The sequence below is a fragment of the Zalophus californianus genome, chromosome 16 (assembly GCF_009762305.2).
Source record: "Zalophus californianus isolate mZalCal1 chromosome 16, mZalCal1.pri.v2, whole genome shotgun sequence".
NCBI classification, from domain to species: Eukaryota; Metazoa; Chordata; class Mammalia; order Carnivora; family Otariidae; genus Zalophus; species Zalophus californianus.
In genome coordinates, this window is record NC_045610.1 from 2,656,209 (window position 1) to 2,669,873 (window position 13,665).

The 13,665-nt window shown below is 52.2% G+C and overlaps 1 protein-coding gene across 3 annotated transcripts; it reads right to left on the reverse strand.

Moving 5' to 3' along the window:
- Positions 1-683: 683 nt before the first annotated feature.
- TP53 (tumor protein p53) lies at positions 684-13,562 on the reverse strand. 3 transcript variants are annotated; one of them, XM_027625916.2, is made up of 11 exons: positions 13,404-13,562; positions 4,863-4,964; positions 4,700-4,721; positions 4,334-4,573; positions 3,812-3,998; positions 3,606-3,718; positions 3,269-3,378; positions 2,859-2,995; positions 2,688-2,761; positions 2,223-2,329; positions 684-1,619 (listed from the first exon to the last, which is right to left on the reverse strand). In XM_027625916.2, exons 2-11 carry the CDS (start codon positions 4,934-4,936, stop codon positions 1,538-1,540), a joined length of 1,146 nt encoding a protein of 381 aa, XP_027481717.1. In that variant the 5' UTR covers positions 4,937-4,964; positions 13,404-13,562; the 3' UTR covers positions 684-1,537. The 3 variants fall into 3 exon arrangements, with proteins under 3 accessions (XP_027481717.1, XP_027481715.1, XP_027481716.1); XM_027625914.2 differs by having other exon boundaries at positions 684-1,622; XM_027625915.2 differs by having other exon boundaries at positions 684-1,622; positions 4,863-4,944; positions 13,404-13,540.
- Between the last annotated feature and the right edge of the window lie 103 nt (positions 13,563-13,665).

Below are 13,665 nucleotides of genomic sequence, written 5' to 3' on the forward strand. Positions count from 1 at the left end.
GATGTGGATGGGCGGGGGTGCTGAGCTCCCCAACCTCAGCTCTCCTCCCTACCCCAAGAAGCCCTTTGAAAGGTTTTCCTGGCAGAGTTTAAAGCTTCAATTCATTGAATTGCCTGGAATGAGGCCCAGGATGAGGGGATGCCGGGAAGGCCCCAGCCCTACACCCCAGCCCTCACCTTAGCCGCCCCCACTTTCCTGGGACCCAGGCCGGCAGGCCTCCCCTGCTCCCTCTCTTCATCCGACGGCACCCACCACCTTTCCCCTCGGGGACCCAGGTACCCTGCCCCTTTCTTGCGGAGCAGATGGCCACCCCAGAGGCCCAGGCTTGCTAAATCAGACATTTAAATCCCATAATCCTTGGTGAGAGGCTGACGGAGGGGGTAGCAGCCCAATCCTAGAAGCAGGGGCAGGAGAGAACCTTGTGCCAGGCCTGGCAGGAGGGGAGGAGGGACAGTTGGTTCCCGAGTTATGAATGGAGCGCCCCCCCTCCCCTTGTTGTCATGCAGCCCGCAGACTGACCCAGTCTCCAGCTTTTGTTCTCCTCTGGGAGCCCCGGCCTTGGGCCCCCCAGCCCACACTCCCGGGAGACTCAGGTGGCTGCCTCCCAGGGTCACCGCCTCCCTCCCCGCTGTGGCACACGGGCCCCACGCAGCCTGCGCAGGTGCCCACCCCGCGGACACACAGGTGGTAGAAAAGTTTATTGTAAAATAAGAGACTGATATAAAAACAGGATATAAAAAGGGAAGAGAGGGAGGGGCTGTGGGTGCAGAGTGCAAAAGAAATCGATCCTGAGAGATTGGGGGAAGGAAAAAGACCTCAGCAGATACAGATTCCAGGGATGGAATCCTCCAGGCTGTGAGATGGGTATGAGATTTCCTCTTAGGTGCCGGGGCTCCCCAAGAGGTCAGACAGGATTTGGCCAGGCCAGCAGGAAAGGGACCCCTCAGCAGCTGCCCCCTCATACAAGCTGTTGCCCCACCCACCGGCACGGACAGGGAACCGGCAGCCTCGGAGACACCACGTCGCAGACATCATGGGGTAAAAGGGCTGTTTTGGGGGGGGGGGTCAGACATACATAATTTCATTCACCCTCACAACAAACTCCGTGAGGTAGGTATGGTTATCAGCATTTCATAAAAATGGCCTATGAAATTAGGAAATTTCAACCACTGGCTAAAACAGTAGAGAACTGGGCTCATAGCCCAGCGAGTGATTAGTTCTAAAACGCTCCCGACGTTCAGGAACGTTTTCCTACCTCTCCCATGGTTCCCCAGAGTAAAAATCTTTAAAAACCAGGCAGGAACGTCCTACGTCCCCCCCTGACCAACCGACCTTGTAGGCCAACTTCTTTAGCAGAGCCTTAGGGCAAGGTGAATGGAAGAATCCAGAGCGTCTCTGAGGCACACCTGTACCAAGCAGTCAACACACCGAGCAGGTGTGCTCAAGCTCCCAAGTCCCAAAAATGCCAGGGAAAGAGGGGCAAGGGGGAGGGGGTCAGTGGGGGGCGGAGAAGGGGGGACACAGGAAACAGGGGACGTCAGTCTGAGTCGGGCCCCTCTCTCTTCAACATCAGTTTTTTATGGCGGGAGGTAGACTGCCCCTTCTTCGCCTTCAGGTGGCTGCTGGGGAGACAAGGGGGCGGGGAAGAGATGACATCAGCGAGTGGGAGGCTCAGGGCTTTGTCCTAGACCTCCGCTTGGGAGGGCCCGAGGCGGGAGCAAAAGGGAATTTCAGTTAAGATGGTCATCGCCAACTGCAGGTATGTTTGCTGAGACCCGGGGCACTGCCGCGTGTTCTCTTCATCTTTCCCCCCACCCCGTCGGACAAGCGAGGAAACTGAGCCCAAGAAGGGGAGTGGCAAGGCCCCACGGACCTGCTCGTACTGGGCAGGGCTGGGGGCCTGGCCCAACCTCGCCATGTCCAATACTCCCACATGGTTATCAGGCCCCTATTTGAGCCCCCAGCTCGGCGCTAGAGGTTGCTGGAAATGACAAAGAAACACCCCTGCTCCTCCCCGGAGGGGCTTGGGGACCTCCCAAGGCAGGAATGGGGTTGCGGGATACGCCCAGGGGGAGACAGAAGCACGTTCGGGCAGCAGGGGACCCACCGTGAGGGCGTCGGCTCCCTTTGACCTTGAAGGTAGGATTAGAACGGAATCCCGTGTCTTTCCAAGGTAGGAACGCAGGGGAGTGGGGCTGGGAGAGGCCCCCCCGGTCACGCACCTGGAGTGAGCCCTGCTTCCCCCTGGCTCCTTTCCACTCAGGGCGTCCTTCAGCTCCAAGGCCTCATTCAACTCCCTGAACATGTTGAAGCGTTCACGCCCACGGATCTGCGGCAGGGGAGGAGGGGGAGAAAGAAGCATGAAGGCGAACCCCCGGAACCACTGAACCCCCGTGGGGTGGTGTGGCAGTCTGCAGCGAGGGACGGCTGCGCCCTGATGGCAAGTGCCGTAATTGCAGGCAGAGCAGTCTGGCGGGGAAAAAAACAGCGTTCCGAGCGCCGGGCTTGAAACCAATATTCAACCCAGGAATATTCACTTCCAGAATCGGGGACAGGACCAGGGGAAAGGATGGGTACAGGAACGGGGCCTAGCCTCCCGTTTGCTCCATTCATAGTTTTTTTCCCCTCATCCGGGCCCACTGAGTGGGGGCAAGAGCCTGCTTCTCTGCCCCTCCCAGGCGTGGTACCTGAAGGGTGAAATATTCCCCATCCAGTGGCTTCTTCTTTTGGGGAGGAGAGGAGCTGGTACTGGGAGTCAGTGCTGCGAAAGAGGAGAGGAAAGACAAGAGGAAGAGTACATTTTGAGCAGCACCGCACCCTCTGTACTTCCCCTACCGCCTCCCGTCCTGCCTGCTTACCTCGCTTCGTGCTCCCGGGGGGCGGCTCGGGGCAAGGCTCCCCTTTCTTGCGGAAATTCTCCTCCTCTGTGCGCCGGTCTCTCCCAGGACAGGCACAAACGCGTACCTCAAAGCTGCTCCGTCCCAGCACATTACCACTGCCCAGGCGAGAAGACCGAAGCAGGAGGTGGTAAGGGAGGCGAGCTGCCCCCTAACTCCCAACCATACTCATCCTCAGCGGAGCCTGAGCCTAACGACTACTGAGAAGCCGCGGGTCAGAGAGGTTCCAAAGCCAGAGAAAGGAAAGTGGGGGAGGCCGAGGGTGGGGGACAGCAGAGGAGGGTCCATGCATGGGGGCAGGCATGAGTGGGAAGGCTGGGTGTCAGTAAGGGAGGAAGGGGCCCGGGGCAGGGCTGCGTGCAGGGCCCTACCTGGAGTCTTCCAGGGTGATGATGGTGAGGATGGGCCGCCGGTTCATGCCCCCCATGCAGGAGCTGTTACACATGTAGTTATAGTGCACGGTGGTACAATCAGAGCCGACCTGAGCCAGAAGACGGGCCCAAAGTCAGGCCACCCCGCCCCCGGCGGCCCGCAGTCTCCGTAGGCCTCAGTTTCCCCAACCGCGGAATGGGGATGACCTGTCTGGCTCTGCACACCTCACGGGCCGTGCGGAGGTTGAATAAGGAGAAAGCAACCCCCCCCCCCATCTCCCACGCGACGGACCCCTCCAGCCCTCTCCTCCCAGAGACCTCAGACGCCAAACCAGACCTCGGGCGGCTCGTAGGGCACCACCACGCTGTGTCGGAAAGTGTTTCTGTCGTCCAAGTACTTGGCACGCAAGTTTCCTTCCACCCGGATGAGATGCTGGGGCGGGGCCAGCCCTGCGAGCAGTCAGGGGAGGGAATCAGGGGTTTGGGGCGTCGGGGCACCGGGCCGCCCCGTCGGCCGCCCCCGTCCCCGCCCCCGCCGCTCACCATCGCTGTTGTCCAGGCAGCGCTCGTGGTGGGGGCAGCGCCGCACAACCTCTGTCACGAACTCGGACTTCTTGTAAATGGCCATGGCGCGGACGCAGGTGTCGGGTGGCGGCGGGGAGCTGACCCACAGCTGCACCGGGCAGGTCTTTGCCAGCTGGCAAAACAGCTTGTTGAGGGACGGGGAGTACTGTAAGGAAAGGAGGAGGGGCGGAGAGGTCAGGGGATGGGGGGCGGGGCGCAAATGGACCAACAGCCGGAGCAGCAACCGGAAGCCACGTGCCACGTGCCGTGTGGGGACGGTGGCTAGACAGGGCGGGGTTGGGGTCTGTATCCCAGGAGCTTACTTTAAAAAGCCAAGGATTGAATGAGGGAAGGAAAACGAAGAAGAGTTCCAGGGCCCCGTATGACGGGAAGGGTGACAGCCCAAGGTCAAAGACTAAATAGAAGTGCAGACTGGAGAGGCCCAGAGTGTGGCCAGGCGCGGAACAGTCCCATGGAAACCAGCCCGTGAGGGCCACTGACCGTGCAAGTAACGGACTTGGCTGTCCCGGAATGCAGGAACCCCAAACGGAACCCATAGGTGCCAGGGTAGGTCTTCGGGGAAGGGACAAACGATGACAGGGGCCAGGAGGTGGTTGGTCCCGGGCCCGCGGGGGCAGGAGCTGCGGGCATCCTGGGAGCGTCATCGGACCCTGCATCCAGCCAGGTCGCGACGCCTTCTGAGAGCAGCAGTTCGTCCACTGCTGGGGACAGCTCAGCAGACTGCAGGTGAAGAGACAAGAGCCGGAGGGCCAGGTCCCCAGCCCCTGGCCCCGCAGCCCCCCCCCCCCGGCCCCCCCCCTCCCCCCCCCACCCCCCTCCCCCCCACCCCCCGCATCCAGTCCTTACCAGAACATTGTTTTCAGGAAGCCTGGAAGACAAGAGCAGAAAGTCAGTGCTGGTGTTTGCTTCCCATGGGCTTCTACCAGAGGGCTGGGGATTGGGGTGGGCAGGCAGGATGGGGCAGTGATCCCGGGAGGCTGGTGGGGAGCCTGCCCTGCCCTCCACTTACAGGTTCCACAATTCGGAAAATGTCTCCTGGCTCAGAGGCGGGTCAATGGTGAGCTCTGACTGTGGGTCCTGCATCGCAGCTCCTGGGAAGACAGTGTAGCCACTGTGGAGAGCAAAGTGGGGTGTCCAGTATGAGACACACCCAACCCCGGGTCCCCCAACCCTGAGGCGGGAAGGAACTCTCCACCAACACGGTACCAGGGCCTGAGGTGCTGCGGTCCCTGGCCTCCCCAGGAGCGGGGTTGCTCCTGCCCAGCCCCTTGATGACCCAGCCCAGCCCAGCCCAGCCCACCTGGCCTCGAGGTACAAAGATAACCAGAGAGGGAATTTCAGCCTTCCCACCACTGAGTCCACAAACCTTCCTGGAAGGGTACCCTATTTCTGTCCTCCGTCCTGGAAATAAGGATGAAGCATATCAGCCTACACCCTCCCCCTGGGGGAAGATGCCTCCAGGGACCCCCACATTCCCCACCTGACCCCCTTCATCACGAAGCTTCCGGAAGAACTAGAATCCCCCTCCCACCCCTGGCTTACGGGGTCCTTAGGACTCCCCCGTCTGCCTCTCTGACCTCATCTGCTAGCACGCTCCGGCCACGGGCTGCCCTTCTCTGCTGCCAGACACAGCCCGGTTTCCCCGGCTGGTGGTTCCCTCTACTGGGAACCCTGGTCCAGCCACTGCCACAGGGGAGGCACCTTCTGGGACCTGGTCTTGAACGTCACAGCTCCTCAAGGATGTTTGCCCAGACCACCCAGGCAAAGACTGCGGGGAGTAAGTGAATGGTTGTGCCCAGGCCGTGAGCAGGTTGTGAGCTGTCCAAGGAACGAGCAGTTCACAGGGGCAGTCCCGGTCCCGGCCGGGGCTTCGTCCTAGGCTATGCGGCCACCGTCTCGTGACATCTTCCCTGACACCAAATTTGCCGGGAGTTTTGAGAAAAAAAAAAACCATGCCCCCTGTGGACATCCCATTCATTCTTTGTCTTGTAAAGCATGACAAGCCCATCCCCCCCACCCCGCCCCCCTGCAGCTCCTCCCATGATCATCCCCCCCGACCCGAACATTCACCTGCTCCCGGGCCTGATTTCTTATGTACTCCGAGTTTGGGAAATCCGTTCATGTGGGTTAATTCATTTGTCCCAAGAACCACACTGGCCGCCCCTGAGCCCCCCGAGAGGTGAGGAAACTGAGTCTCCGAACCCGCCCACAGCACACATAGGCGAACAAATGAGCTTTTATTAAAAATGACCATTCAGACATCTAGGAGGATGCTTACTTCATCACCAACTATTCTCTCTTCAGAGCTCTCTTTTGTTAAGGCTGGAGGTGCAGATTTTGGCTGACAAAAGGCCTCCAATGAGGAGGTTGGCTAAGGGCTCCTTATCACAGCCGCCAACGCTGGGGTGGGGCGGGGGGGGGGGGATGGACAACGCCTGTGGAGGGAGGAAGGCAGGAGGGGGCAGCAGGGGAAGTGATCCCAAATCTTTGCTTGGCGGGGAAGGACCAGGACCCCGCTCCATTAACGATCAAAAGCACTCTGAGATTTTTATGGAAGGGAGCTTCAGAAGTCAAAAGCCCTAAATGTTACTTACATTTGCTGTGCAACTTTACCCGCCTTTACCTTACCTTACCTACCTTACCAACTTTACCTACCTCAAGGGCTAGCCTTTTGGCTTCCTCACATACAGGCATTGAGTCTTCCTCATCTTTATGTGTTTAGTGAAAAGTACGCAGGACTGGGAGCCATGAGCAGCAGGCTAGGCCTGCATCCCAGGCTCACCACGTAATAGCTGTGTAATTTGGGGGAAGATACTTAACCTCTCTGTGCCTCAGTGTCCTCTGCTCTAAAGTAGTACCCTACTTATTATGGGTAAGGTACAGAGCTGAGAAAGGTGCCTGGCACATAATAAAAGCTTGACAAATGTGTTTGTTTATAGGATTATCCCATTTTATTAGTTCTCTATTGCAGGAACAATCACTAGGAAACCTTTTCAGAGCCGGTCCTTCCCAGGGATGAGCACCAAGGGCCATTAAACTAAATTTTCAGAAGCTGAACCAGACTCTCCAAATGGCTGGGGAGGCAGGATGTCAACATAGTTATCCCTGGTGGGAAGGCCACATACTCAGCTGGGACTCCATCAAGGGGCCCAGCCCACCACCATCCCAACAAGGGCTGATGTTCATCCATCCCCATAGGGGCCCGCTGCTCCCAGTGGCTTATCTCATTAATCCTCTCAAGAAGCCCTTACCTGTAGGTATCACCAGCTGAGGGAATGGAGGTTGAAAGAATTATCTCACTTATCCAGGTTCAGAAACCTCCCGAGGGGCAGGGCGAGGGATTTGAACCTGGGCTGTCCAAAGCCCACACCCAGGCTCTAAATAATTATGCTCCTCTGCCTCCATCCAGAGTCTGGTGTAAAGAAAAAACAACCAAGATGATTCTGGAAAGTAATAAGGCAGTGTCCGGCAGCTTACTGCTTTGCAAAACCACTTCTAGGTAAACCCCCTTAGAATAGTGTTGTGTGGGGCAGCAGGAGTTTTGCACAAATATGTTCACGTCAGTGTTGTTCTCGATGACAGGTGACGAGAAACATTACTATCCACCAGTAGGCAATGGCTATATGAAATACCCACAAGAGAGAGACATTTACTACAACAGTTTAAGGAAATGAGTTTTATCTGTTTATATGTAACTAGGTATAGCTCAGAAATAGGTTGATTACAAAATACAATTTGCAGGGGGAAAAAAAAAGCCAAACACAGTAATGTAGGTAGTTCATGTGAATTACAAATACAAAATGACTACAGTTGACCCTTGAACAATGTGGGGGTTGGGGGCAGGGCCCCCTGTGCTGATGAAAATCCATGCGTAGCTCTTGACTGCCCCCAAATTTAACTACTAAGAGCCTACTGTTGAGCAGAAGCCTTACCAATAACATCAACAATTAACGCCTATTTTGTGTGTGTACTATATACTAGATTCTTTCTTTTTAAAGATTTTATTTATTTATTTGAGAGAGAGAGAGCACACAGAGGGAGAGGGAGAAGCAGACTCCCCACTGAGCAGAGAGTCCAACACGGGGCTCGATCCCAAGACCCAAAGACACTACCTGAACGGAAGGCAGATGCTTCACCGACTGAGCCACCCAGGCACCTCTTATATACTATATTCTTAAAGTAAGCTAGAGAGAGGGGCGCCTGCGTGGCTAAGCCGGTTGAGCATCTGTCTTCAGCTCAGGTCATGAAGCCAGGGTCTTGAGATTGAACCTCCACATGGGGCTCCCTGCTCAGCGGGGAGCCTGCTTCTCCCCCTGCCCCTCCCCCTGCCCATGCTAGCTCTCTTCCTCTCAAATAAATAAAAATCTTAAAAAAAAGCAAGCTAGAGATAATGCTATTAAGATAATCACAAGGAAAAAAAAGACATTCACAATACTTTACTCTATTTATCCAAAAAACCCATGATAAGTGGTCTCATGCAGTTCAAACCCGTGCTGTTCAAGGGTCAACTGTATTTATTGCTTATAAACATATATACGTGGAAGTATGAAGACAGGCGAGAATAAAAACTTACAAACTATGATAGTGATGGTCTCAGAGAGAGGGAGAGATGTGTGCTCGTGGGACTGGGGTACCATCAAAGGGTTCTGGCTTGATTAATGAAGGAAAATTTAAAAAGATGGTATTCATATATTACTTGTATATTTAAAATAGGGACACAAATAAGACAACTGTTAAGTGTTATAATTCTTTGGTGGGAATACGAGTGTTGTATTATTCTCATCTGTGTTTTCCTAAAATGAAAAAACCTAAAAAAAAAATTGCATAATACTTACTACAGACAATTTCAAACACATGAAAAAGGAAAAAAGAATGATGCACTCCCCTGTATCCATCTTCCAGCTTCAAGAATAATCAACATTCTGCCTTTATTGTCTCCCCTAAACCCCCAGCTGCTCCCCAGAAGCCCACAAATGTTTTTGAGGTAAAATCTACATAAGTTGAAATGCACAATCTTAATTTTACCAATTAGATAACAAATTTGACACATTCTGATACAACCTTGTAACCCAGCCCTACCAAGCCTAAGACACTTTGCCGTGTTTCCTTCTGAAAGTTATACGTTTTATGCTTAGGTCTACTATCCATCTCAGACTTGGTATGGTGTGAGGTAGGGGTTAGGGGTCAAAGTCCGTTTTCCACTTCCAGTTGTTTTAGCATGGCTTCATTTTGGGGCCTTTGTAGAAAACCTTTTTTTTTTTTTTTTAAGATTTTATTTATTTATTTGACAGAGAGAGACACAGCGAGAGAGGGAACAGAAGCAGGGGGTTGTGGGAGAGGGAGAAGCAGGCCTCCTGGCAGGCAGGGAGCCCTATGTGGGGCTCGATCTCAGGACCCTGGGATCATGACCTGAGCCGAAGGCAGCCGCTTAACCAACTGAGCCACCCAGGCGCCCTGTAGAAAACCATTTGACTACACTTACGTGTCTTTTCCCGGGCTCTATTCTGTTCATGGTTGTTGTCCTACAGTAGCTTTATAGTAATCTTGGAAGTCAGCTAGTTTAAGACCTCCAACTTTGTACTACATTTTCATTTTGGAATCGGCTTGTCAGTTTCTACAAACAGACCTGCTAGGATTTTGATTGGGATCAAACTAAATCATTTTGGAGAGTACTGACATCTCAACACTATTGAGTGTTCCATCCATGAATATGGTACTGTGTTATTTAAATCTTCCTTAAATTCTCTCAGCAATAGTTTGCAGTTTTTAATATAGAAACCTTGTCCATCTTTTGTTCAGTTTATCCCCAGGTATGCTATGTTTTTGGATGCTTTGTAAGTGGCACTGTTTTTACAATTCATTTTCTGACTTCAGATTCAATGGTTGCTATTACATAAAAATACAATTTATGTATATTGCCTTTGAAACCTGTGACCTTGCTATCATCACTTATCAGTCATGATAGTTTTTCTTTTTTAAAAGATTTTATTTTTTAAGTAATCTCTACATCCAACATGGGGCTCAAACTTCCAACCCTGAGATCAAGAGTTGCATGCTCTACGAACTGAGCCAGCCAGGTGCTCCTCATGACAGTTTTTCAATGGATCTTCTATTAGCCTGGTTAACACCTTCGGTGTAATGTTGAAGGGGTGAGAATCAAATCCTTTTCTAGTTCCTGATCTTAGAAAACAAGCATTCAGTCTGTCATGATTATGTATTGATGGTAACTTGATTGGGGGTGCCCTTTATCAGACTGAGAAAGTTTTCCTTTTCCTAGTTTGCTGGGAGCTTGGCTTTTCTTTTCTTTTTAAAATCATGAATAGGTGCTGCATAATGTCAACTGCTTTTTATGCATCTGTTGAAATGATCATAGGATTTTTACCCTTCAATCTGTTAATGTGGCAAATTACACTGATTGATTTTTTAAATGTTAAAACATCATTGCAGTCCAGAGATAAACTCTACTTGGTCAGGATGTATTTACCACTTTTATAGATTATCATATTTGATTTGCTAACATTTTTGCATATACATATTTGCATATGTATATATATATATATATATATATTAGCAAGAATATTGGTCTAAATGTTCTTTTCTTGTAATGCCCTTGTCTGGTTTTGGTATCAGGATTCTCAGGATATCATGAAATTAGTTGGGAAATGTTGCCTCTTCTATATTCTTTTTTTTTTTTAAAGATTTTATTTATTTATTTGAGAGAGAGAGAGAATGAGAGAGAAAGCACATGAGATGGGGGGAGGGTCAGAGGGAGAAGCAGACTCCCTGCCGAGCAGGGATGCGATCCCGATGCGGGACTCGATCCAGGGACTCCAGGATCACGACCTGAGCCGAAGGCAGTCTCTTAACCAACTGAGCCACCCAGGCGCCCCCTCTTCTATATTCTGAAAGTTTGCATAAGATTGGTACTGTTTCTTCCTCAAATGCTTGAAGAGAAGAACAAAGAAGAAATAGAATAGAAAATAGCATTAACATGGTAGACTTAAACCCAAACCTTACAATAATTGCATTAAATTAAATGGACCAAGCACTCCAATTAAAAGCAATTTAGTGGGGGAAAGGAGGGCTGTTTCAACAAGTGGAGCTAGAGGAACAGAGTATCTATATAGGACCCCCCTCCAAAAAAAAACAGAACTCCTACCTCACATCATAAAAATTATTTTAAAATTAATTAATTATGGCTTGTAGACTTAAGTATAAAACCTAAAACCGTAAAGGTTCTAGAACAAAATATCCTAGAGATTCTTCATGACCTTAGGGTCAGCAAAGATTTTCTAAACAGGTCACAGAAAACATTTGAAAGACAGAAGATGAATCTTCTGCTGCTCCTTCTTAGACACTGACAGAGAGGCAAGTAACAGGTCAGGAGAAAACACAAATAGTGACAAAAGAAGCCTATCCAGAATACATAAAGAAATGCATGCAGCTGAACACAATTTAAAAAAGCAAATAAACCAACTTCAAAAAAAATGGGGGAAAGATTTGAAGAGCCGCTTCCATTATGACATAGGAATGGCCAATAAGCACATGGAAACTGATCCTAAGAGGACTGCAAATTAAAACCACAATGATGTACCACATTAGAAAGACTGACAAACCAAATGTGAGGAAGGACGGCTCTTGCTGGTGGGAATGTAACACCGGGACAACCACTTTGAAATACGAGAATTTAAAAAATCAAGTTTAGATCTCCTCTCTTACCTAGCAATTCCATGCCCAAGCAGTTATCCAAATAATAATAATAATAATAATAATAAAAACATGAAGAAGTGTACAAGAATGTTAATAGCAGCTTTATTCGAAATAACCCCAAACGGGAAACCACTCAAATGGTCACCGAAAGGAGAATGGATAAACAATCCACGGTTTATTCATCCGATGAGATGCGCTAAATACAAAGGAGCAAAACACTGATACATTTAGTAACACGGATGCATGTCGCAGGCATTATGCTGCCCACCAGAAACCTACACAAAGGAGCATATCCTGGGTGGGTTCATTTACACGACGTTCTCCAACAGGCAAAACTGGTGACAGAACTCAAAATAAAAACGAGGGTCAGAGACTGACTGGGTTAGAGGCGCGAGAACCTTCTCTAGGGCGATGAAAATGTGCATTTTGACAGGCTGGGGGTTAGATGCCAAAACTCGTCTAATCGCAGCAGGTGTCAGTGCTACCTCGATTTCGGAACAAGCTGCACCCAGGCACCGCGCGCCGTGGCCGGTACGGAGCAGGTGCGCAGGTGAGCGCGCGCAGGCTGGAAGCACCGCGCCGGGAGCGATGGACGGGCGGGAGGCCGGACCCCCGCCCCTTCGGCTCCCCTCGGCTCCCCTCGGCTCGGCTCGGCTCTCCTCGGCTCGGCCCGCCCCCTGCAGCCCCCGCCCCTTCCGCCCCCACGACGTTCGCTCTGCGTCCGAAATCCGAATGGCTGAGCCCGGAGCCGGATGCCAAAGAAACCGTGTCTCGGCCACAAACAAACGGCGCACCGTCGCACTCTGTCATCATTTAATTCTCAAATGAACCCGTTCTCGAAAATACCCAGGGCTTGCCGTCGGCACGCTTTTTAAAACCCCGTCCCTCGCAATGGTAGCGTCCGCCCGGATTGCAGCCGACGGGGTGGAGCACACCATTCAAAGAGGGGGAGGGATTGAGGTTTGCATCAAAACAGACCCTCCCTCCCTCCCCAAAGTGGCAGCTAAGTGGTCCAGGCAGGGGGAAAAAAAAAGTAGGGGAGAGGGCTAGCAGCTCCCTCTGCACTTAAGCGGAGCCGGGCTAAATGACATTTTCTCTCTTCTTCCCTCCAACCGGGTGAACAGTGAGCTGCTCCGGAAAAAAGAAACCGGAAACACTGCGGCAAAGTGGCAGAAATGTAAATGTACAGCCAAACAATAACAGGGCTCGCGGGCCTCTCGGACCTGGACAGTCCTCCCCGGCTTCGCGGGCAGACCTCCCGTGGAGCACTTCCCACTTCCACGACTGACAGTCTAATTGGATTTTCTCCACCTAGCGGAGCCGGGGACCGGTTGGAAAGAGCCCTCCAGGAAGGACAAAGGTCCGGAAGTTATGGGACCTTAGCAGCTTGGGCTTCCTGGATTAACCCCCCGAATAGTCATTTCGGAATGGAACCGAAGTTCCACCAGGATGCGGTGGGCTCGAAAATCTGGGGCCATGGGTCCCCAAAATTCCGAGATTCGAAAATCTCAGATCCTGATGCTTTGTGCGTCTGATTTCAGGGTTCCCCACACTCAGCACTGGGATGGGTGGGGTGGGGAAGCAGCCCTTAGGCCTGCTGCAGGTCCCACTCTCCTGTTGAGCTCCGAGTCCGGCTGGTCCTAACATCCCCATCACCTACACCCAGGCCGCCCAACTTTGCATTCCTAGGTTGGTGCCGCCAGCCAAACGTCCATTCCCCCAAATCGCTAAGTCCCCAGTGCCCCACCCCCAGACCCCCTCAATTCTCCCAAGCTGAAAATATACGGAGCCGAGAGCCGGTGACTCAGAGAGGACTCATCTGGCTCAGTCAGGAGCTTACCCGAACCTCAGGGGAGCGTGTCACCGTCCTGGGAAGCACGCTCCGAGGCCGGACGCCAGGTGACCCCGGAGCCCAGCGGCTACCTGCGCCCAGGATCGTGGCTCTGGACTTTTGAGAGGCTCAAAACTTTTAGCGCCAGTCGAAGCACATGGGAGGGGAAAATCCCAATCCCAGCAACCCCCGCGAGGCTCTTGGCACAAAGCTGGACAGTCGCCATGACAAGTAAGGGCAAGCAGTTCGCCGGCGGGCGGAGGCGGTGGGA